The sequence below is a fragment of the Salmo trutta genome, chromosome 17 (genome assembly GCF_901001165.1).
Source record: "Salmo trutta chromosome 17, fSalTru1.1, whole genome shotgun sequence".
Taxonomy (NCBI): Eukaryota; Metazoa; Chordata; class Actinopteri; order Salmoniformes; family Salmonidae; genus Salmo; species Salmo trutta.
Window position 1 is genome coordinate 1,458,845 of NC_042973.1, and position 26,327 is coordinate 1,485,171.

General features: G+C 44.4%; 1 protein-coding gene across 1 annotated transcript in view; it reads left to right on the forward strand.

The window, feature by feature from the left end:
* Positions 1 to 26,327, forward strand: part of atp10a (ATPase phospholipid transporting 10A) — a 144,998-nt gene that overhangs the window by 82,363 nt on the left and 36,308 nt on the right. The window contains exons 11-13 of the mRNA XM_029697368.1: positions 9,168 to 9,271; positions 13,505 to 13,631; positions 21,598 to 21,782. Coding sequence (XP_029553228.1) covers positions 9,168 to 9,271; positions 13,505 to 13,631; positions 21,598 to 21,782 — 416 coding nt within the window. The remainder of the gene's footprint in view (positions 1 to 9,167; positions 9,272 to 13,504; positions 13,632 to 21,597; positions 21,783 to 26,327) is intronic.

Consider the following 26,327-nt stretch of genomic DNA (forward strand, 5'->3'; position numbering starts at 1 on the left):
GCCCCCCCACAGAAAAACTTATTAGCAGCCACTAAGCAGAGGGTACCATACATTTGTCATACAACACTAAAAATGTAATGTATACAGTAACTACAGTGGGGGGAAAAAAGTATTTGATCCCATGCTGATTTTGTACGTTTGCACACTGACAAAGAAATGATCAGTCTATAATTTTAATGGTAGGTTTATTTGAACAGTGAGAGACAGAATAACAACAACAAAAACATCCAGAAAAATGCATGTCAAAAATGTTATAAATTGATTTGCATTTTAACCTGTTGGGGCTAGGGGGCAGTATTTGCACGGCCGGGATAAAAAAACATAGATTTAAACTGGTTACTACTCTTGCCCAGATCCGACAGGATTAAATATTTTTTCCCCCCACTGTATGTATTCCTACTATGACTCTCCCATTCAATGGAATGTCCACTGCCCTCATATGTCATGTCTGCTAAAAATGTTTTATTTGGTTCTTCAGTGATAGACAGAACAGACACGTTTTACAAGGTTAACTTGGATTCTATACAAGTAAAGACCAACAAAATCCAACATATTACATGGACTGTACACAGGCTCCATGTTGGCAAAAACAAAAAACTGATTCATATTCTTGGACATTTAAAGATGCAGAAATAGCTCTGTCATTTCCTGGTTGCTAAAGTTGTAATAGGTCGTCTAATTTCAGTTTATGTAACAAAACAAGCAAGTATACTGTAGAGAATATCATTGTACAATCTAAACAGCTGTGAAATATATTTTTAATAACCAATAATATAGTATTTTCAGATGTTTTGAAGCCGGTGTACAAAACTGAAAGTAAAAGACTCAAAAACTAAATTTAAGAACGGGAAGCATAGAAATAGAGCACATAGAACAGATCTACCTCTTCTTAGACTTGCTTTCAATGAGAATGACAGATCTACAACTCGCATTGCTATGTGAATTTTGTCGGGTCGGCCAAAAAGTGACATATTGCAGCTTTAAAGAGATGTGGTTTCCCTGCTAGGATTACATTACAGAAAGAAGGAATGGAACATTTTAAATAGGAGCTGGTTTGGAGAGGCCTATACTGCCACCTACTGTAATAACAGCATAGGAGACCATTTTTTTTTGACCCATCTACCAATCGGTGCCCTTATTTGAGGCATTGGAATACCTCCCTGGTCTTTGGTTGAATCTGTATTTGAAATTCACTGCTTGACTGAGATGAGTACGGAGATGAGGTAGTCATTGAAAAATCATGTTAAACACTATTACTGAACACAGAGTGAGTCCATGCAACTTATTATGGTGACTTGTTAAGCACATTTTTACTCCTGAAGTTATTTAGGTTTGACATAACAAAGGGGTTGAATACTTATTGACTCAAGACATTTCAGCTTTTCATTTTTTATTAATTTGTTAAAAGAATATTGAAAAATATATTGAAAAATATATTTCCACTTTGGCTTTATGGGGTATTATGTGTGTGTGTGTGTGTGTGTCAGTGACACATCTCAATTGAATCAATTTTAAATTCGGACAGTAATAATAACACAACGAATACTCTCTGAACGCGAATACTCTCTGAAAACACTACGTTTTCTGTTTGAAAATGAAAATAAAATCGTACAAAAAAAAACCTAAAATTCAGTCACTACTTGCCTGAAGGACAATTAGCAAAACATTTTCATGTCAAGTCATGGAATGTAGGCTTACATTGAACAGCACACATTGGCTGCTACTGTAGAACAGCTATCGGCTGTTTCATAGAATAGCTATTTCCATGTGAAGGTGTTTACGATGCTAAGTTAATTTTAACTTCCTCGCGCCGGAAGTTGCACAGAATGTTCACAACGTTCAAGTTTCTGCTCAGCAGGCCTGAAATTTGGTCAGTGCTGAAAAAACAAATTGTATCATTAAGTAAGAACAAGGTGAGGTTGGCAGCCTTCCGTGAGATTTGGGTGCCTCGTCCATATCAATGGACTGAAGTGACTACACCCTATCATCCTGTACAGCTGGTGCCTTGCTAGAAAGACACTGGGAAGACGGTCAACAGTACACTGGTCCCAGATCTGTTAGGAGTTGATAAGACTGCTGTGGTGTCCTCTAAAGAGCCCATAACAGACTTGATTGTCAGCCGTCTACTTTTTCCACTTCATCAATTTAACTAGGCTTCTTTTCATTTAAAAGTTTCAATTCACTAGTCATACAAGTCCGTCTGCTAGAATGAACGATCTGCATCTTCTGGCGATCTATTGATAGGACAGACGCCTGTCAGTCACAAAGCCAGACATGACGGGGGGGAACACGGCTGTTTTGTAAGTCTGTCTGTCCCGCCTCTCGCACTCTCCGCGGAGTCATAAGAAAGCGGATGTTTCAAGTTTTCAGGGATACAGTATTTTCAACGTAACTTTTGTTTCCCCTGAAAAACAGATATGGAGATTTTTTTTACGCCTGCTACGTTAGTTTACTCCTCTCCAGACAGAGTAGAGCTACGCTAGTTTACTCCTCTCCAGACAGAGTAGAGCTACGTTAGGTTACTCCTCTCCAGGGTAGAGCTACGTTAGGTTACTCCTCTCCAGACAGAGTAGAGCTACGTTAGGTTACTCCTCTCCAGAGTAGAGCTACGTTAGGTTACTCCTCTCCAGAGTAGAGCTACGTTAGGTTACTCCTCTCCAGAGTAGAGCTACGTTAGGTTACTCCTCTCCAGACAGAGTAGAGCTACGTTAGGTTACTCCTCTCCAGAGTAGAGCTACGTTAGGTTACTCCTCTCCAGACAGAGTTGAGCTACGTTAGGTTACTCCTCTCCAGACAGAGTAGAGCTATGTTAGGTTACTCCTCTCCAGAGTAGAGCTACGTTAGGTTACTCCTCTCCAGAGTAGAGCTACGTTAGGTTACTCCTCTCCAGAGTAGAGCTACGTTAGGTTACTCCTCTCCAGACAGAGTAGAGCTACGTTAGGTTACTCCTCTCCAGACAGAGTAGAGCTACGTTAGGTTACTCCTCTCCAGACAGAGTAGAGCTACGTTAGGTTACTCCTCTCCAGAGTAGAGCTACGTTAGGTTACTCCTCTCCAGAGTAGAGCTACGTTAGGTTACTCCTCTCCAGAGTAGAGCTACGTTAGGTTACTCCTCTCCAGACAGAGTAGAGCTACGTTAGGTTACTCCTCTCCAGAGTAGAGCTACGTTAGGTTACTCCTCTCCAGACAGAGTTGAGCTACGTTAGGTTACTCCTCTCCAGACAGAGTAGAGCTATGTTAGGTTACTCCTCTCCAGAGTAGAGCTACGTTAGGTTACTCCTCTCCAGAGTAGAGCTACGTTAGGTTACTCCTCTCCAGAGTAGAGCTACGTTAGGTTACTCCTCTCCAGACAGAGTAGAGCTACGTTAGTTTACTCCTCTCCAGACAGAGTAGAGCTACGTTAGGTTACTCCTCTCCAGAGTAGAGCTACGTTAGGTTACTCCTCTCCAGACAGAGTAGAGCTACGTTAGGTTACTCCTCTCCAGAGTAGAGCTACGTTAGGTTACTCCTCTCCAGAGTAGAGCTACGTTAGGTTACTCCTCTCCAGAGTAGAGCTACGTTAGGTTACTCCTCTCCAGAGTAGAGCTACGTTAGTTTACTCCTCTCCAGACAGAGTAGAGCTACGTTAGGTTACTCCTCTCCAGACAGAGTAGAGCTACGTTAGGTTACTCCTCTCCAGACAGAGTAGAGCTACGTTAGGTTACTCCTCTCCAGACAGAGTTGAGCTACGTTAGGTTACTCCTCTCCAGACAGAGTAAAGCTACGTTAGGTTACTCCTCTCCAGAGTAGAGCTACGTTAGGTTACTCCTCTCCAGAGTAGAGCTACGTTAGGTTACTCCTCTCCAGAGTAGAGCTACATTAGGTTACTCCTCTCCAGAGTAGAGCTACGTTAGGTTACTCCTCTCCAGAGTAGAGCTACGTTAGGTTACTCCTCTCCAGAGTAGAGCTACGTTAGGTTACTCCTCTCCAGACAGAGTAGAGCTACGTTAGGTTACTCCTCGACAGAGTAGAGCTACGTTAGGTTACTCCTCTCCAGACAGAGTTGAGCTACGTTAGGTTACTCCTCTACAGAGTAGAGCTACGTTAGGTTACTCCTCTCCAGAGTAGAGCTACGTTAGGTTACTCCTCTCCAGACAGAGTTGAGCTACGTTAGGTTACTCCTCTCCAGACAGAGTAGAGCTACGTTAGGTTACTCCTCTCCAGACAGAGTAGAGCTACGTTAGGTTACTCCTCTCCAGACAGAGTAGAGCTACGTTAGGTTACTCCTCTCCAGACAGAGTTGAGCTACGTTAGGTTACTCCTCTCCAGACAGAGTTGAGCTACGTTAGGTTACTCCTCTCCAGACAGAGTAAAGCTACGTTAGGTTACTCCTCTCCAGACAGAGTAAAGCTACGTTAGGTTACTCCTCTCCAGAGTAGAGCTACGTTAGGTTACTCCTCTCCAGAGTAGAGCTACGTTAGGTTACTCCTCTCCAGAGTAGAGCTACGTTAGGTTACTCCTCTCCAGACAGAGTAGAGCTACGTTAGTTTACTCCTCTCCAGACAGAGTAGAGCTACGTTAGGTTACTCCTCTCCAGACAGAGTAGAGCTACGTTAGGTTACTCCTCTCCAGAGTAGAGCTACGTTAGGTTACTCCTCTCCAGACAGAGTAGAGCTACGTTAGGTTACTCCTCTCCAGACAGAGTAGAGCTACGTTAGGTTACTCCTCTCCAGACAGAGTAGAGCTACGTTAGGTTACTCCTCTCCAGACAGAGTTGAGCTACGTTAGGTTACTCCTCTCCAGACAGAGTAAAGCTACGTTAGGTTACTCCTCTCCAGACAGAGTAAAGCTACGTTAGGTTACTCCTCTCCAGAGTAGAGCTACGTTAGGTTACTCCTCTCCAGAGTAGAGCTACGTTAGGTTACTCCTCTCCAGAGTAGAGCTACGTTAGGTTACTCCTCTCCAGACAGAGTAGAGCTACGTTAGTTTACTCCTCTCCAGACAGAGTAGAGCTACGTTAGGTTACTCCTCTCCAGAGTAGAGCTACGTTAGGTTACTCCTCTCCAGAGTAGAGCTACGTTAGGTTACTCCTCTCCAGACAGAGTAGAGCTACGTTAGGTTACTCCTCTCCAGAGTAGAGCTACGTTAGGTTACTCCTCTCCAGAGTAGAGCTACGTTAGGTTACTCCTCTCCAGACAGAGTAGAGCTACGTTAGGTTACTCCTCTCCAGAGTAGAGCTACGTTAGGTTACTCCTCTACAGAGTAGAGCTACGTTAGGTTACTCCTCTCCAGAGTAGAGCTACGTTAGGTTACTCCTCTCCAGAGTAGAGCTACGTTAGGTTACTCCTCTCCAGAGTAGAGCTACGTTAGGTTACTCCTCTCCAGAGTAGAGCTACGTTAGGTTACTCCTCTCCAGACAGAGTAGAGCTACGTTAGGTTACTCCTCTCCAGACAGAGTAGAGCTACGTTAGGTTACTCCTCTCCAGACAGAGTAGAGCTACGTTAGGTTACTCCTCTCCAGACAGAGTAGAGCTACGTTAGGTTACTCCTCTCCAGACAGAGTAGAGCTACGTTAGGTTACTCCTCTCCAGAGTAGAGCTACGTTAGGTTACTCCTCTCCAGAGTAGAGCTACGTTAGGTTACTCCTCTCCAGACAGAGTAGAGCTACGTTAGGTTACTCCTCTCCAGACAGAGTAGAGCTACGTTAGGTTACTCCTCTCCAGAGTAGAGCTACGTTAGGTTACTCCTCTCCAGACAGAGTAGAGCTACGTTAGGTTACTCCTCTCCAGAGTAGAGCTACGTTAGGTTACTCCTCTCCAGAGTAGAGCTACGTTAGGTTACTCCTCTCCAGACAGAGTAGAGCTACGTTAGGTTACTCCTCTCCAGACAGAGTAGAGCTACGTTAGGTTACTCCTCTCCAGAGTAGAGCTACGTTAGGTTACTCCTCTCCAGAGTAGAGCTACGTTAGGTTACTCCTCTACAGAGTAGAGCTACGTTAGGTTACTCCTCTCCAGACAGAGTAGAGCTACGTTAGGTTACTCCTCTCCAGAGTAGAGCTACGTTAGGTTACTCCTCTCCAGAGTAGAGCTACGTTAGGTTACTCCTCTACAGAGTAGAGCTACGTTAGGTTACTCCTCTCCAGACAGAGTAGAGCTACGTTAGGTTACTCCTCTCCAGACAGAGTAGAGCTACGTTAGTTTACTCCTCTCCAGAGTAGAGCTACGTTAGGTTACTCCTCTACAGAGTAGAGCTACGTTAGGTTACTCCTCTCCAGAGTAGAGCTACGTTAGGTTACTCCTCTCCAGACAGAGTAGAGCTACGTTAGGTTACTCCTCTCCAGAGTAGAGCTACGTTAGGTTACTCCTCTCCAGAGTAGAGCTACGTTAGGTTACTCCTCTCCAGAGTAGAGCTACTTTAGGTTACTCCTCTACAGAGTAGAGCTACGTTAGGTTACTCCTCTACAGAGTAGAGCTACGTTAGGTTACTCCTCTCCAGAGTAGAGCTACGTTAGGTTACTCCTCTCCAGAGTAGAGCTACGTTAGGTTACTCCTCTCCAGAGTAGAGCTACGTTAGGTTACTCCTCTCCAGAGTAGAGCTACGTTAGGTTACTCCTCTCCAGACAGAGTAGAGCTACGTTAGGTTACTCCTCTCCAGAGTAGAGCTACGTTAGGTTACTCCTCTCCAGACAGAGTAGAGCTACGTTAGGTTACTCCTCTCCAGACAGAGTAGAGCTACGTTAGGTTACTCGTCTCCAGAGTAGAGCTACGTTAGGTTACTCCTCTCCAGACAGAGTAGAGCTACGTTAGGTTACTCCTCTCCAGAGTAGAGCTACGTTAGGTTACTCCTCTCCAGAGTAGAGCTACGTTAGGTTACTCCTCTACAGAGTAGAGCTACGTTAGGTTACTCCTCTCCAGAGTAGAGCTACGTTAGGTTACTCCTCTCCAGAGTAGAGCTACGTTAGGTTACTCCTCTCCAGACAGAGTAGAGCTACGTTAGGTTACTCCTCTCCAGACAGAGTAGAGCTACGTTAGGTTACTCCTCTCCAGAGTAGAGCTACGTTAGGTTACTCCTCTCCAGAGTAGAGCTACGTTAGGTTACTCCTCTCCAGAGTAGAGCTACGTTAGGTTACTCCTCTCCAGAGTAGAGCTACGTTAGGTTACTCCTCTCCAGAGTAGAGCTACGTTAGTTTACTCCTCTCCAGACAGAGTAGAGCTACGTTAGGTTACTCCTCTCCAGACAGAGTAGAGCTACGTTAGGTTACTCCTCTCCAGAGTAGAGCTACGTTAGGTTACTCCTCTCCAGAGTAGAGCTACGTTAGGTTACTCCTCTCCAGAGTAGAGCAACGTTAGTTTACTCCTCTCCAGAGTAGAGCTACGTTAGGTTACTCCTCTCCAGACAGAGTAGAGCTACGTTAGGTTACTCCTCTCCAGACAGAGTAGAGCTACGTTAGGTTACTCCTCTCCAGACAGAGTAGAGCTACGTTAGGTTACTCCTCTCCAGAGTAGAGCAACGTTAGTTTACTCCTCTCCAGAGTAGAGCTACGTTAGGTTACTCCTCTCCAGACAGAGTAGAGCTACGTTAGGTTACTCCTCTCTGTATCTTTTATTGTTGTGCTCTGTTTGGCTGCAGTTCCAGAACAAGTCACGGAGGAGGGAGAACATGTTGCTTTATTTTCTCCTGTGAGTGAATTTCCACGGAGAAGGGAGAGAGAGTGATGTTGTGTAAGAGGTAACAATGAGTTGAAATCCACTTCGTTATTGCTTTGTGGCGCATTCGTTTATTTTATTTTGTGTGTTTTCATCGGCCAATAGCAAGCCACGGAGTCGGGTCGCAAAAGCTATTTACGTTTTTTGATTGACGAAGAACAGCTTCGGTTCACTAGTTTATAAAAGTTGTCGAATTTACTAAAGAAAGTCAGTCTCATATATCTCTTTGCTTATTCATACAACGTAGTTATGTCCATGGTATCTGGTCAGTAATCTAAGATCTTTGTATTTTCCTAGGATTCTTTAATACAATGAAGGCAGACTGTTGTTCAGATAGAGCCTGGTTAACCGTGGGGGTCATGTGACTCATCGGCGTAGCCTAGTGATTGGTTGTTCACCTATGGCTCTGATTGACCAACTCGGTCACTGCTTTTTGACTGTTATCTGCAGGTAAATATGAAAACATTCGACGAAGATGTTGAATCCTCACTGCAGGAACAGTAGGTAGTGGAGAGAGAGCCTCATTCTGGTCCAAATATATATATTTTTTAAAACAGATTAAATATTATAAATGTCATACTTGTATGGTATTATTAAAGATATTGATGGCATTTCATTCCTTGCAGTAACACTGTAAATATACATTTAATCTTGAGATTTAATGTTAAAAGTAGCTTTTAATATTCTTTAACTTAGAAAGTATTCCTGATCATAATCGCCTCGACGAAAGAAAAAAAAATAACACACTGAATTCATACATTTTCAGTTATTTAAATTGTTTTCTTACTCTATACCAAAACTCAGTTTACCGTTTATTTAATCTGTTAAAGTAGTTAAAGAATTCAATCATTTAGCTGTGTATTTCACATGAAATCAAGGCATTAGAATGCACCAGAAGAGGTCGTTCTGCACGAGCTAATTTCAGGGCATGTCCCCCCGGACTCCCACATCACAGAACTCACTGGCTGGCTACTTTTATATGAGGGCAACTTACTTACAGAAAACACTGAAGACAGCACAAAACAGATCTGGGACCAGGCTAAATCGGCATTAGGTTCACTCTAGCAAAGCTATCATATTTTTTGGACTTGATCAAGAAGAAATTGTTGTCATACCACTGAAACTTCTGGATGGGTAGACTGGATTGAACCAGGGAGGGAATGACTGTAATTACAGCTGAATGAATAGTCTCAGTCGAAACCAGACTTTCAGAGGTGAGTCAGAAGCAGCATGTGGACTTGGTTGTGGTGATGTGGAAGATGTTATAGAAGAATCTGTTACTGAATAGCACTTTAGAAGTTTCCTAAATGTTTTGGTTGTGTGTGTGTGTGTGTGTGTGTGTGTGTGTGTGTGTGTGTGTGTGTGTGTGTGTGTGTGTGTGTGTGTGTGAAGCAACATTCCTGCAAGATACATTTAAAGGGTGCTGATGTTGATGCAAACTTTCATTTGGTTAATTAATTCATCTTTCACTTTTTTTCCCCAGATGATTCCAAAGGGAAGCGCCAAAGAAAGATCCTATACAAGACACAGAATTACCTGAACCTCTATGCTGCCGATGGTCTTCGTACTCTCTGCATCGCAAAAAAGGTACCACAGCCTCAACAATACAACAATACATCTTCAACAAACTAATAGGACTTTTATTTTGAAACTATTTCCATCATTAAGCTCATTCAGATGAGAAATCAGGCCTGGGGCATAATTTGACTCTGTAGTGGACTGGCAAACTTTTCAGACAATTGAGAAACAGATGTACTATTTGGTCTCTGGCATCATAACTAAGAAGAATTGGGATAAGTGATGCTTTTAATCATTTTTATCTCGACTTTTCACTTGACAGAAACGTTGGTTTTAATTGGACCCTGGTAAGTCAATTGAATGCCTCCCAAACATAAACATTCCTCTTCCTCCCTAAGCAAGTTCTGTCTGAGTCTGCCATCATAACGGAGAAGAATCGGGATAAATGAAGCTTTTAATCATTACATTTTACATTTTTTGTCATTTAGCAGACGCTCTTATCCAGAGCGACTTACAGTAGTGAATACATACATTTCATACCTTTTTCTTTCTTTTTTTTCTTCTCCGTACTGGTCCCTCGTGGGAATCGAACCCACAACCCTGGCGTTGCAAACGCCATGCTCTACCAACTGAGCCACATGGGACCACAATCATAATTGTATCACGGCAGGCTTATTATTTGAGAGAAACAGTAGTTTAATTGACCCTGGACAGTCAATCGACTGGTCTTCCCTCTACCAGCCTCCAGCTGACAGTTTAACCCATCAACTTCTAGTGGATCTTTTATAGATTTCAATAATTTACTATCTGTGATGTGCTAGATGCTTTGCTTAAGATTGACGTAAAAAAAAGAATCCACTGGTGCTGATATACTTGATCCATTTCTGCTGCAGCTCTCTGCCCCCTTGATTGCTGAATCATTTGGAAGGAGGCCCATGTCCTCCTAACCTGATTATATCTGGTACTATCCCCAGGGTCTGGAAGGAGGCCCCTCCTAACCTGATGATTATACCTGGTACTGTCCCCAGGGTCTGGAAGGAGGCCCCTCCTAACCTGATGATTATATCTGGTACTATCCCCAGGGTCTGGAAGGAGGCCCCCCCCCCAACCTGATGATTATACCTGGTACTATCCCCAGGGTCTGGAAGGAGGCCCCTCCTAACCTGATGATTATACCTGGTACTATCCCCAGGGTCTGGAAGGAGGCCCCTCCTAACCTGATGATTATACCTGGTACTATCCCCAGGGTCTGGAAGGAGGCCCCTCCTAACCTGATGATTATACCTGGTACTATCCCCAGGGTCTGGAAGGAGGCCCCTCCTAACCTGATGATTATACCTGGTACTATCCCCAGGGTCTGGAAGGAGGCCCATGTCCTCCTAACCTGATTATATCTGGTACTATCCCCAGGGTCTGGAAGGAGGCCCCTCCTAACCTGATGATATCTGGGATTAATTCTCAGCTAAGATCTTTCTTATCTTTTGAAATGTATTCTAAATGTACACTACTGGTCAAAAGTTTGGGGTCACTTAGAAATGTCCTTGTTTTTGAAAGAAAGCCAATTTTTTTGTCCATTAAAATAACATCAAATTTATCAGAAATACAGTGTAGACATTAATGTTGTAAATGACTATTGTAGCTGGAAACGGCAGATTTTTTTGTTTATTTATTCATGGTATATCTACATAGGAGTACAGAGGCCCATTATCAGCAACCATCACTCATGTGTTCCAATGACACGTTGTGTTAGCTAATCCAAGTTTATAATTTTAAAAGGCTAATTGATCATTAGAAAACCCTTTTGCAATTATGTTAACACAGCTGAAAACTGTTGTTCTGATTAAAGAAGCAATAAAACTGTCCTTCTTTAGACTAGTTAAGTATCTGGAGCATCAGCATTTGTGGGTTCGATTACAGGCTCAAAATGGCCAGAAACAAAGGACTTTCTTCTGAAACTCGTCAGTCTTTTCTTGTTCTGAGAAATGAAGGCTATTCCATGCGAGAAATTGCCAAGAAACTGAAGATCTCGTACAACGGTGTGTACTACTCCCTTCACAAAACAGCGCAAACAGTCTCTAACCAGAATAGAAAGAGGAGTGGGAGGCCCCGGTGCACAACTGAGCAAGAGGACAAGTACATTAGAGTGTCTAGTTTGAGAAACAGACACCTCACAAGTCCTCAACTGGCAGCTTCATTAAATAGTACCCGCAAAACACCAGTCTCAACGTCAACAGTGAAGAGGCGACTCCGGGATGCTGGCCTTCTAGGAAGAGTTGCATAGAAAAATCCATATCTCAGACTGGCCAATAAAAAGAAAAGATTAAGATGGGCAAAAGAACACAGACACTGGACAGAGGAAGATTGGAAAAAAATCTTATGGACAGAAGAATCTAAGTTTGAGGTGTTCGGATCACAAAGAAGAGCATTCGTGAGATGCAGAAAAAATGCTGGAGGAGTGTTTGATGCCATCTGTCATCATGGTGGAGGCAATGTGATGGTCTGTGGGGTGCTTTCGTGGTGGTAAAGTGGGAGATTTGTACAGGGTAAAAGGGATTTTTGCAACGTCATGCCATACCCTGTGGACGGCGCTTAATTGGAGCCAATTTCCACCTACAACAGAACAATGACCCAAAGCACAGCTCCAAACTATGCAATAACTACAGTGGGGGAAAAAAGTATTTGCTCCCCTGCTGATTTTGTACGTTTGCCCACTGACAAAGAAAGGATCAGTCTATAATTTTAATGGTAGGTTTATTTGAACAGTGAGAGACAGAATAACAACAAAAAAATCCAGAAAAACGCATGTCAAAAATGTTATAAATTGATTTGCATTTTAATGAGGGAACAGGTGACAGTTTTAGTGCACATCTGTGATGTCATCACCACATTCTCTATCAGACAGTTGGTTGGTCCTCTGTGACGTCATCACCACATTCTCTATCAGACAGTTGGTTGGTCCTCTGTGATGTCATCACCACATTCTCTATCAGACAGTTGGTTGGTCCTCTGTGATGTCATCACCACATTCTCAATCAGACAGTAGTTTGGTTCTCTGTGATGTCATCACCACATTCTCTATCAGACAGTTGGTTGGTCCTCTGTGATGTCATCACCACATTCTCTATCAGACAGTTGGTTGGTCCTCTGTGATGTCATCACCACATTCTCTATCAGACAGTTGGTTGGTCCTCTGTGACGTCATCACCACATTCTCTATCAGACAGTTGGTTGGTCCTCTGTGACGTCATCACCACATTCTCTATCAGACAGTTGGTTGGTCCTCTGTGATGTCATCACCACATTCTCTATCAGACAGTTGGTTGGTCCTCTGTGACGTCATCACCACATTCTCTATCAGACAGTTGGTTGGTCCTCTGTGACGTCATCACCACATTCTCAATCAGACAGTTGGTTGGTCCTCTGTGACGTCATCACCACATTCTCTATCAGACAGTTGGTTGGTCCTCTGTGACGTCATCACCACATTCTCAATCAGACAGTTGGTTGGTCCTCTGTGACGTCATCACCACATTCTCTATCAGACAGTTGGTTGGTCCTCTGTGACGTCATCACCACATTCTCTATCAGACGGTTGGTCCTCTGTGACGTCATCACCACATTCTCTATCAGACAGTTGGTTGGTCCTCTGTGACGTCATCACCACATTCTCTATCAGACAGTTGGTTGGTCCTCTGTGATGTCATCACCACATTCTCTATCAGACAGTTGGTTGGTCCTCTGTGATGTCATCACCACATTCTCTATCTCTGTGATGTCACGTAGGTTGATACATCGCTATGTTTTCATTTATAAAAGCCCTTTTTTTGTAAAAGTCCCACTGTACCTAACATCATTACTAAACTATAGACATACAAGTTACCACCCCAGGTCTCAGGGACAGCTAACTCTGGTCAATTCCTGGTAAATCAGCTTGTAGTTTTCCTGCACTTTAGTTGTGGAACAATCTTCAAAATATTCTTAAATTTGATCTTCTGGTGCCTCTAGGTCCATTCAGAAAGCTGATTTTGAGGACTTTATTACTGATTAATGTGTGTTTTTCTTTCTGCTTGCATTTGGTTTTTATATTTTGATGTGTGTATTTTCTGTCATTCATGTAATTTAGGGCTCATCTGTAAAATAGACCTTGGTCTCAGTATGACTCCCTGATAAAATAAATAAAAATAATCTGACTAGCTTTTTTCTGTCTGTCTGTCTGTCTGTCTGTCTGTCTGTCTGTCTGTCTGTCTGTCTGTCTGTCTGTCTGTCTGTCTGTCTGTCTGTCTGTCTGTCTGTGTGTGGCAGGTTATGACTAAGGAGGAGTATGCTGTCTGGCTGCGACATCATCTGGAGGCAGAGACGGCCATACAGGGAAGAGAAGAGCTGCTGTTCCAGTCTGCTCTGAGACTGGAGATTAACCTGCATCTATTGGGTAAAGTTGTTAGCCTTAACACCAGAACCGCTGGGCCTCAAAGGACCCCTCTTCAAGCTAACTAGCAGTCATTCTCACTGCAATATTCTAACAGTGCAATTAATACATTTCATATATGTTATCGCTAAAATAATAATTTGGTTGTGTTTATGACGGTTTTATTTATTTTATTTAACCTTTATTTAACTAGGCAATTCAGTTAAGAACAAATTCTTATTTACAATGACGGCCTAGCCAAAGTCCTCCTGTACATAAAGAGAGCCCTAAGACGACAACACAGCATGGTAGCAACACATGACAGCATGGTAGCAACACAAAATGGCAGTTACACAACATGGTAGCAGCACAAAACATGGTAAAAACATTATTGACGTTGGAATACATATTTTTTTTTCATTTCAAATAGGAACATATCATTTTCGTTTATGTTCCTGTATTATTTAAAAAAGGGCTGTCAAACGATTAAAATAATTAATCGCAATTCATTTAGTGCCAAATAAAGATTTGTCCATTTTTAAAAAGCAGTGTATTGAGTTATAGGCATGTAGGGACTTAAACACAACAAATATTCTGTATCTCTGTTTTTAATGTCGTATTCAACATTTAACAAGTTAATCAATACAAAGGTCCTGTAACTTACTAATGCTCCCTCACCCCCTCCGATACAGTAGCCTTTCTGTCCCATGAATCCAGACCCTTCAGCCCCCCCCCTCCGATACAGTAGCCTTTCTGTCCCATGAATCCAGACCCTGTAACCCCCCCCTCTGATACAGAAGCCTTTCTGTCCCATGAATCCAGACCCTTCAGCCCCCTCTGATACAGTAGCCTTTCTGTCCCATGAATCCAGACCCTTCAACCCCCTCCTCCGATACAGTAGCCTTTCTGTCCCATGAATCCAGACCCTGTAACCCCCTCCGATACAGTAGCCTTTCTGTCCCATGAATCCAGACCCTGTAACCCCCTCCGATACAGTAGCCTTTCTGTCCCATCAATCCAGACCCCGAATTCAAACCACATCCTGAGCTGCCAACGGTAACAACACTCTAGCAGTTTTGCCATAGTAGAATTTTTGTCTTGCCTTCAGCTGTAGGGCCCTGTCCTTCACAGCTAATGGGCAGTCATTCAGGTAGAAACTAGGCAACCTGGAACGCAACTTTCGTCCCATTTAAGATTTCAGCAGGTGACCAGCCACATTCCAAGGGAGCTGCTCTGTAAGACAATAAAGCCAAGTATTGATCAGTCCCACTGTGTGCTGCCTTTTTTTAAAGTCTCCCCTCCCGATTGACACACCCTTTTTCAGCCTTTCTGTTACTTTTAGGATATAGCAGACTAGAGGTTATGTGTCTGAACTCATAATGCTCTGCAAACATCTTAAACTCACTGCAAGCAAACTGAGGTGCATTTTCAGAAACCACCACTAGGGGGAATCCCATGCCGAGTAAAAAAAATGATTTCAAGTGCAAAATGACAGTCTTTGCTGTTGTACTGGACAAGAGTGCAATTTCAGGGTAATTTGAGAAGTAGCCGATAGTCAACAAATAGTCCTTACCATTGCAGTGAAACAAGTGGACTCCAACCTTCTCCCAGGCTGTGGTGGGTACCTCTCCCATAACCATGGGCTCCTTGGGCTGTCCATAATAGAATTTGAGACGTGTCACAATTTCCCACCATTTGCTTAATGTCAGAATTTATATTTGGCCAATAAAGGAACTCTCAGGCCCTTCGCTTGCATTTCTCAGCTCCCAGATGTCCTTCATGTTACTGTCTTTAGCGTCTCCTGACGCATTGAAGTAGGTATCACCATTGACCACTGACAGCTCTGCGCTTAGTGGGAAGCCTTTTTGCCAGCCATTTTACAGATTATGGATCACCTTGCAAATAATGGGATCTGTTGTGGTCTCTTCAGCTATTCTCTGTAGTTGCTGCTCAGAAACAGGAAGTGACTCCATGACCATATCCACCTACAAGGCATCTTCCTCCTCCAGAGACTCCTGACTGAGGCTGATTTGGGCCACCATTGGTGGAGCCCTTGAGAGTGAATCTGCTATCACTAAAGTTGACCGAGGCACATTGGTTAGAACAAAATCATAGCGTTGAAACCTCATCATCGTCTTTTTGAATAAAGGGTTTATGGTCTGTTTCTAGAATCATCTTCGGTAAACCATAAATGTAACAGTAAAACTTCTCACAACCAACGACCAACCCTAGGCGCTCCTTTTCTATTGGAGCATAACGCTTCTCAGCATCAGTCAAAGAACGGCTTCATAAGCCACAGGCTTCCACACACCTTGATGCTCCTGAAGCAACACTGCCATCTTTGGAGGCGTCCGTGGACACCTTAGTAAAGCCTCGTCAGCTTGGAAAAAAAGTTAGCACTTGCTCTTCAGCTAAAATGTTCTTTACATTGTCCCACTCTCTTTCATGTTCTCTGTTCCACGAGATCTCTGTCTTGTCCTGAAGGAGTGTCCTTAAGTTCTCTGTTTTAGCTGACAGATTTGGTACAAACTTCCACAAATAATTGATCGTACGCAAAACACGCTGAATACCTTTCCTATCTTTGGGATTATCCATCGCCCTCACCGCTTTGACCTTGGCATGATCAGGCTGCACACCTTCCGAGGATAGCCTATCAGAACGGACGTTTAGCCAGATGTTTAGCGTCAGACCTCTGAACCCTGTGCCGTCTTTTCCAACCGCTCATTGTGTTCCTGAATAGTGGACCCCCAGACCACAAAATCATCCACACATACACTCCAACTCCCTCTAACCCCTCAATGGACACTTTCCATGGCCTTGTGAAAGAGCTCAGGGGCAGAACTTATGCCAAAAGGGGACCTCTTAAAGGAATATCTTCCAAAGGGGGTATTGACTGTACAATGCTTGGTGCTCGCTGCTTCCAACCTCATCTGCCAGAATCCATTTGAATCATCCAACTTGGATAAATAATGTGCGCCAGTCATTTCACACATTATCTCCTCCATCTTAGGAATCTGAAAATGCTCCGTTTTGATACATTTATTAAGGTCCTTGGGGTCTATACAGACTCTCAGATCTCCATTCCTTTTTCCCTGAACACAGACCATGGAATTGACCCAGTCTTTTGGCTCCTCTGTTTTCACGAGCACATCGAGTTTCACCGTTCTTCCCGACTCTTTCTTTAGATCCTTCCGTAGTGGCGCATGAATCACTGGCTTGGCTATTCTCTGTGAGGGTAATAGAGTGAATGAGAAACAATGCTCCAAATCCTGTGAACACATCAGAATATCTTTGAGCAATCTCCTCACCATTTTGATTACTTGTCACCCGTTGAACACTGTGCAGACAGTCAAAGTCATTAATGGTGTACACTCGCTTAACCAGTCCCAACGACCCACATGCTTTATCCCCCAAAAGAGAATCATGGTACAATCACAAAGAGGATCATGGTACAATCACAAAGAGGATCATGGTACAATCACAAACATAAGTGTGTGGCTTCTTGTTTTCCCTCTTTACAGTTAGCCGACACAAACCTTAAGTCTCAATTGCTTGGCCATTGTGCGCTTTGAGAGCCACAGCCTTTTGCATGATGACTGGTTTGTGCTTTAACTCATGAAAATCCCTCATGTTGATTAGGTTGGCTTTAGCTCCTGTATCCAGCTTTAAGGTCAAAATTGTACCATTGACCACAAGTGGTACAATCCAGTGGTCACTAGCTACAGAATGGACTTGTGATGGTTCTTGCCCCGTCCTCCATGCAATCCACAGTGCACACAAACAAATCACTTTGTTCATTCTCCTCCATTTCAATGGTGTGAACATTTTGTCTCCCATACTTGTCCTTTTTAAAACACATTTTTCCCAAAAGATTTTTTCCCCCTTGCACTTGTAATAAAATTTACCAAAGGCAGGACACTTCCTGGTCTGGTGCCACACCTGTTACAATCATATTGCTTGTGAATCCTTTGCTCATAGCGCCCCCTTGTGTCCTTATCTACAAAATCCACTGCTGCTCTTTCCACCTCCATAGCAGAGCTAAAGGTTTTAATAATATGCCATTGTGCCAGCTCATTCGCCTGACATTATTTTTACCGCGGTGTCCAAATGTAACTCACTTTCACGCAGCAATCTAGTCTGTCCACTAGTCTGTCCTCCAGCAGCTCCAGGACATGCCTAGTGTTTGGGCACCAGAGTTTAGCATTCCAGGTGACTACCTCATGAAACTGGTTGAGAGAATGCCAAGAGTGTGCACAGCTGTCAACAAGGCAAAGGGTGGCTACTTTCGAAGAACCTGCCATCCAGGACCTCTATACCAGGCGGTGTCAGAGGAAGGACATAAACATTTGGAATCCAGCCACCCCAGTCATAGACTTCTCTCTGCTACCGCACGGCAAGCGGTACCGGAGCACCAAGTCTAGGTCCAAGAGGCTCCTGAACAGCTTCTACCCCCAAGACATAAGACTCCTGAACAGCTAATCAAAGGGATACCCAGACTACTTTTACACTGCTGCTACTCTCACTTTAACTCTACCTACATGTACATATTACTTCTGTACCGGTACCCCCTGTATATAGCCTCCACATTGACTCTGTACCGGTACCCCCTGTATATAGCCTCCACATTGACTCTGTACTGGTACCCCCTGTATATAGCCTCCACATTGACTCTGTACCTGTACCCCCTGTATATAGCCTCCACATTGACTCTGTACCGGTACCCCCTGTATATAGCCTCCACATTGACTCTGTACTGGTACCCCCTGTATATAGCCTCCACATTGACTCTGTACCTGTACCCCCTGTATATAGCCTCCACATTGACTCTGTACCGGTACCCCCCTGTATATAGCCTCCACACTGACTCTGTATCGTAACACCCTGTATATAGCCTCCACATTGACTCTGTACCGGTACCCCCTGTATATAGCCTCCACATTGACTCTGTACTGGTACCCCCTGTATATAGCCTCCACATTGACTCTGTACCGGTACCCCCTGTATATAGCCTCCACATTGACTCTGTACTGGTACCCCCCTGTATATAGCCTCCACATTGACTCTGTACCGGTACCCCCTGTATATAGCCTCCACATTGACTCTGTACCGTAACACCCTGTATATAGCCTCCACATTGACTCTGTACCGTAACACCCTGTATATAGCCTCCACATTGACTCTGTACCGGTACCCCCTGTATATAGCCTCCACATTGACTCTGTACCGGTACCCCCTGTATATAGCCTCCACATTGACTCTGTACCGGTACCCCCTGTATATAGCCTCCACATTGACTCTGTACCGGTACACCCTGTATATAGCCTCCACATTGACTCTGTACCGGTACCCCCTGTATATTGCCTCCACATTGACTCTGTACCAGTACCCCCTGTATATAGCCTCCACATTGACTCTGTACCAGTACCCCCTGTATATAGCCTCCACATTGACTCTGTACCTTAACACCCTGTATATAGCCTCCACATTGACTCTGTACCGGTACCCCCCTGTATATAGCCTCCACATTGACTCTGTACCGGTACCCCCTGTATATAGCCTCCACATTGACTCTGTACCGGTACCCCCTGTATATAGCCTCCACATTGACTCTGTACCGGTACCCCCCTGTATATAGCCTCCACATTGACTCTGTACCGGTACCCCTTGTATATAGCCTCCACATTGACTCTGTACCGGTACCCCCTGTATATAGCCTCGCTATTGTTATTTTACTGCTGCTCTTTAATTATTTATTTGTATTTTATTTTTTACTTATTTCCTGATAGTTGCTGGTTGAAAATACAATCTACACAGGACTGTCACCAGTTCCAAACCTCTCAGCCAATAACAGCTAGTTTTTCCCTCCCCACTCAGACCACTCCCAGACAGTCCTAATATATTGCTTGAGAAATAGTTTTTCTTGCCACACTGGAAGCCGATTCGCAGGTGCTTTTTCAAACCCTGTGTGAGTTTAATAAGCTCCAGTCATTTTCTCAATAGTAGGAGTTTAGAAATGAAGTTGACATCATTAGAAACAAGCTTCTCTTTTCTACTGTAGGTACGTCATTTTAAATTAGTTCTGTTTCCAGCAATATTCATAAAAACATTAATATATAGTATTTTCAACTTTTTATTGTATTTTTTAAAATATTTTCACTGACCCCCTGCAACCGGACCCTGGTTGAATACCCCTGATTTAGGCCTATATAATTAATGTGAATCAAATATATTGGGTTGTATTCTGCTATGCGATCTTCTTACCAGCGACAAATGCATTAGGCCACTGCTCCACTCAGGAGGCCTCAGGCCTACGTTTTAATTCTTTCATTAGGCCACTGCACCACTCGGCAGGCCTGAGGCCTACGTTTTAATGTTTTCATTAGGCCACTGCACCACTCGGCAGGCCTCAGGCCTACATTTTAATGCTTTCATTAGGTCACTGCTCCACTCAGGAGGCCTCAGGCCTACGTTTTAATTCTTTCATTAGGCCACTGCACCACTCGGGAGGCCTGAGGCCTACGTTTTAATGTTTTCATTAGGCCACTGCACCACTCGGGAGGCCTGAGGCCTACGTTTTAATGCTTTCATTAGGCCACTGCTCCACTCGGGAGGCCTGAGGCCTACGTTTTAATGCTTTCATTAGGCCACTGCACCACTCGGCAGGCCTCAGGCCTACGTTTTAATACTTTCATTAGGCCACTGCACCACTCGGGAGGCCTACGTTTTAATGCTTTCATTAGGCCACTGCACCACTCGGCAGGCCTACGTTTTAATGCTTTCATTAGGCCACTGCTCCACTCAGGAGGCCTACGTTTTAATGCTTTCATTAGGCCACTGCACCACTCGGCAGGCCTACGTTTTAATGCTTTCATTAGGCCACTGCTCCCCTCGGGAGGCCTGAGGCCTACGTTTTAATGCTTTCATTAGGCCACTGCTCCACTCAGGAGGCCTCAGGCCTACATTTGAATGCTTTCATTAGGCCACTGCTCTACTCAGGAGGCCTACGTTTTAATGCTTTCATTAGGCCACTGCTCCACTCAGGAGGCCTCAGGCCTACATTTGAATGCTTTCATTAGGCCACTGCTCCACTCAGGAGGCCTACGTTTTAATGCTTTCATTAGGCCACTGCTCCACTCGGCAGGCCTCAGGCCTACGTTTTAATGCTTTCATTAGGCCACTGCTCCACTCGGGAGGCCTACGTTTTAATGCTTTCATTAGGCCACTGCACCACTCGGGAGGCCTAGGTTTTAATGCTTTCATTAGGCCACTGCACCACTCGGGAGGCCTTAGGCCTACGTTTTAATGCTTTCATTAGGCCACTGCTCCACTCAGGAGGCCTTAGGCTTACGTTTTAATGCTTTCATTAGGCCACTGCACCACTCAGGAGGCCTCAGGCCTACGTTTTAATGCTTTCATTAGGCCACTGCACCACTCGGCAGGCCTCAGGCCTACGTTTTAATGCTTTCATTAGGCCACTGCTCCACTCGGGAGGCCTACGTTTTAATGCTTTCATTAGGCCACTGCTCCATTCGGGAGGCCTGAGGCCTACGTTTTAATGCTTTCATTAGGCCACTGCACCACTCGGGAGGCCTACGTTTTAATGCTTTCATTAGGCCACTGCACCACTCGGCAGGCCTACGTTTTAATGCTTTCATTAGGCCACTGCACCACTCGGGAGGCCTAGGTTTTAATGCTTTCAACGCCTCTATTCCCCCAAAATAACAATGTTGGCTCGCAATACAGTTCATCAACCACGCGAAGTTGTGTGCGTATGGATGATTTGAGATTTGTGTGAAGATACGCACAGCACACTATCCCGTCAAATTCAAAATGGATAAATACCAAACTTTGCGGAAAAAACTGCATGTTCAATGAGGCCCCATGGAGGTTCATACTAGTACTGCATACCTTCAACACCGATGTCCACTGAAGACCTGTAGAAAGGTTATGTTTTAATGCAACAGCTGTTGATGTTTGTATGGTTTTCTAGGAGCAACGGGTATAGAGGACCGTCTACAAGACGGTGTCCCAGAGACCATTGCTTCGCTGCGGAAGGCGGGGCTCCAGATCTGGGTTCTGACGGGGGACAAACAGGAGACAGCCATCAACATCGCCTATGCTTGCAAGCTGCTGGAACCTGACGACGAGATCATCACACTCAACGCTGACTCGAAGGTGAGATCATCACACTCAACGCCAGTGGTGGAAAAAGTACCCGCTTGTCATACATAATCAAATCAAATGTTTTTATAAAGCCCTTCTTACATCAGCTGATATCTCAAAGTGCTGTACAGAAACCCAGCCTAAAACCCCAAACAGCAAGCAATGCAGGTGTAGAAGCACAGTGGCTAGGAAAAACTCCCTAGAAAGGCCAAAACCTAGGAAGAAACCTAGAGAGGAACCAGGCTATGAGGGGTGGCCAGTCCTCTTCTGGCTGTGCCGGGTGGAGATTATAACAGAACATGGCCAAGATGTTCAAATGTTCATAAATGACCAGCATGGTCAAATAATAATAATCATAGTAGTTGTCGAGGGTGCAATAAGTCAGCACCTCAAGAATAAATGTCAGTTGGCTTTTCATAGCCGATCTTTGAGAGTATCTCTACCGCTCCTGCTGTCTCTAGAGAGTTGAAAACAGCAGGTCTGGGACAGGTAGCACGTCCGGTGAACAGGTCAGGGTTCCATAGCCACAGGCAGAACAGTTGAAACTGGAGCAGCAGCACGGCCAGGTGGACTGGGGACAGCAAGGAGTCATCATGTCAGGTAGTCCTGAGGCATGGTCCTAGGGCTCAGGTCCTCCGAGAGAGAGAAAGAAAGAAAGATAAGCAAAGATACCTGAATAAAAGTAAATTAGTTAAGTGAAAGTCACCTAGTAAAATACTACTTGAGTAAAAGTCTAAAAGTATTTGGTTTTAAATATACTGAAGTATCAAAAATAAAAGTACAAATAATAAAAAATTCCTTATATTAAGCAAACCAGACAGCACAATGTTCTTGATTTTTAATTTACGGATAGCCAGGGGAACACTCCAACACTCAGACATCATTTACAGATAGCCAGGGGCACACTCCAACACTCAGACATCATTTACAGATAGCCAGGGGAACACTCCAACACTCAGACATCATTTACAGATAGCCAGGGGAACACTCCAACACTCAGACATCATTTACAGATAGCCAGGGGAACACTCCAACACTCAGACATCATTTACAGATAGCCGGGGGAACACTCCAACACTCAGACATCATTACAGATAGCCAGGGGCACAATCCAACACTCAGACATAATTTACAGATAGCCAGGGGCACAATCCAACACTCAGACATAATTTACAAACAAAGCATGTGTGTTTAGTGAGTCCTCCAGATCAGAGGCAGTAGAGATGACCAGGGTTGTTCTCTCTTTAGTGAGTCCTCCAGATCAGAGGCAGTAGGGATGACCAGGGATGTTCTCTGTTTAGTGAGTCCTCCAGATCAGAGGCGGTAGGGATGACCAGGGATGTTCTCTGTTTAGTGAGTCCTCCAGATCAGAGGCAGTAGGGATGACCAGGGATGTTCTCTGTTTAGTGAGTCCTCCAGATCAGAGGCAGTAGGGACGACCAGGGATGTTCTCTGTTTAGTGAGTCCTCCAGATCAGAGGCAGTAGAGATGACCAGGGATGTTCTCTGTTTAGTGAGTCCTCCAGATCAGAGGCAGTAGGGATGACATTTACATTTAAGTCATTTAGCAGACGCTCTTATCCAGAGCGACTTACAAATTGGTGCATTCACCTATAATATCCAGTAGAACAAACACTTTACAATAGTGCATCTAAATCCTTTAAAGGGGGGGGGGTTAGAAGGATTACTTTATCCTATCCCAGGTATTCCTTAAAGAGGTGGGGTTTCAGGTGTCTCCGGAAGGTGGTGATTGACTCCGCTGTCCTGGCATCGTGAGGGAGATTGTTCCACCATTGGGGTGCCAGAGCGGCGAACAGTTTTGACTGGGCTGAGCGGGAACTGTGCTTCCTCAGAGGTAGGGAGGCGAGCAGGCCAGAGGTGGATGAACACAGTGCCCTTGTTTGGGTGTAGGGCCTGATCAGAGCCTGAAGGTACGGAGGTGCCGTTCCCCTCACAGCTCCGTAGGCAAGCACCATGGTCTTGTAGCGGATGCGAGCTTCAACTGGAAGCCAGTGGAGAGAGCGGAGGAGCGGGGGGACGTGAGAGAACTTGGGAAGGTTGAACACCAGACTGGCTGCGGCGTTCTGGATGAGTTGTAGGGGTTTGATGGCACAGGCAGGGAGCCCAGCCAACAGCGAGTTGCAGTAATCCAGACGGGAGATGACAAGTGCCTGGATTAGGACCTGCGCCGCTTCCTGTGTGAGGCAGGGTCGTACTCTGCGAATGTTGTAGAGCATGAACCTACAGGATCGGGTCACCGCCTTGATGTTAGTGGAGAACGACAGGGTGTTGTCCAGGATCACGCCAAGGTTCTTAGCACTCTGGGAGGAGGACACAAGGGAGTTGTCAACCGTGATGGCGAGATCATGACCAGGGATGTTCTCTGTTTAGTGAGTCCTCCAGATCAGAGGCAGTAGAGATGACCAGGGATGTTCTCTGTTTAGTGAGTCCTCCAGATCAGAGGCAGTAGGGAGGACCAGGGATGTTCTCTGTTTAGTGAGTCCTCCAGATCAGAGGCAGTAGGGATGACCAGGGATGTTCTCTGTTTAGTGAGTCCTCCAGATCAGAGGCTGTAGGGATGACCAGGGATGTTCTCTGTTTAGTGAGTCCTCCAGATCAGAGGCAGTAGGGATGACCAGGGATGTTCTCTGTTTAGTGAGTCCTCCAGATCAGAGGCAGTAGGGAGGACCAGGGATGTTCTCTGTTTAGTGAGTCCTCCAGATCAGAGGCAGTAGGGATGACCAGGGAAGTTCTCTTGGTGTGTGAATTGAACCTGCTGTCCTGCTAAACATTCAAAATGTAACGAGTACTTTTGGGTGTCAGGGAAAATGTATTCAGTAGTAGAAAGTACATTATTTTCTTTAGGGATGTAGTGAAGCAAAAGGTGTCAAATATTAATAGTCAAGTACAGATACCAAAAAAACATTTCTACTTAATTACTTTATACCACTGCTCAATGCTGACTCTCAGGTGAGATGATACACACACACACACACACACACACACACACACACACACACACACACACACACACACACACACACCTCAACACTCTCAGGTGAGATGACACACACACACACACACACACACGTCTCAACACTCTCAGGTGAGATGATACACACACACCTCAACACTGACTCTCAGGTAACTGACCAAACCACAGCTGTGTCCAAAATGGCACCCTATTCACTATATAGTGCACTACACTCTCTGTGTCTCTCTCTCTCTCTCTCTCTCTCTCTCTCTCCTCTCTCTCTCTCTCTCTCTCTCTCTCTCTCTCTCTCTCTCTCTCTCTCTCTCTCTCTCTTTCTCGCTCTCTCTCTCTCTCTCACTCTGTCTCTCTCTGCACCAGGAGGCGATTGCAAATCAAATCGGCAAATCAAATTGTATTTGTCACATGCTTCTTAAACAACAACTGTAGACTAACAATGAAATGCTTACTTATGGGCCCTTCCCAACAATGCAGAGAGAAATAATTACAAACAAAAGAGTCAATGCAGATAGCCCAGGTATCTTTTTGGTTGACTATTTAGCAGTCTTATAGCTTGGGGGTCAATGCAGATATCCCAGGTAGCTTTTTGGTTGACTATTTAGCAGTCTTATAGCTTGGGGGTCAATGCAGATAGCCCAGGTATCTTTTTGGTTGACTATTTAGCAGTCTTATAGCTTGGGGGTCAATGCAGATATCCCAGGGTGCTTTTTGGTTGATTATTTAGCAGTCTTATAGCTTGGGGGTCAATGCAGATATCCCAGGGTGCTTTTTGGTTGACTATTTAGCAGTCTTATAGCTTGGGGGTCAATGCAGATATCCCAGGGTGCTTTTTGGTTGACTATTTAGCAGTCTTATAGCTTGGGGGTTTAGATGTCGGTTGTTTTGCTCTAGGATTCCCACAGGCCTCACAAGACTCGTCTGAAGGTCCCCCAGTACCATTCGAAAAGATTAAATGGAAGTATATATGGACACTTGTAAAGTGACAAAAAATAAGGTTAAATACATGTTTAACCTCTCTAGGGATTTCGTCCCACCTACGTAACAGCCAGTGGAATCCTGTGGCGCGTTATTCAAATACCTTAGAAATGCTATTACTTCAATTTCTCAAACATATGACTATTTTACACCATTTTAAAGACAAGACTCTCGTTAATCTAACCACACTGTCCGATTTCAAAAAGGCTTTACAACGAAAGCAAAACATTAGATTATGTCAGCAGAGTACCCAGCCAGAAATAATCAGACACCCATTTTTCAAGCTAGCATATAATGTCACATAAACCCAAAACACAGCTAAATGCAGCACTAACCTTTGATGATCTTCATCAGATGACAACCCTAGGACATTATGTTATACAATACATGCATGTTTTGTTCAATCAAGTTCATATTTATATCAAAAACCAGCTTTTTACATTAGCATGTGACGTTCAGAACTAGCATACCCCCCGCAAACTTCCGGTGAATTTACTAAATTACTCACGATAAACGTTCACAAAAAACATAACAATTATTTTAAGAATTATAGATACAGAACTCCTCTATGCACTCGCTATGTCCGATTTT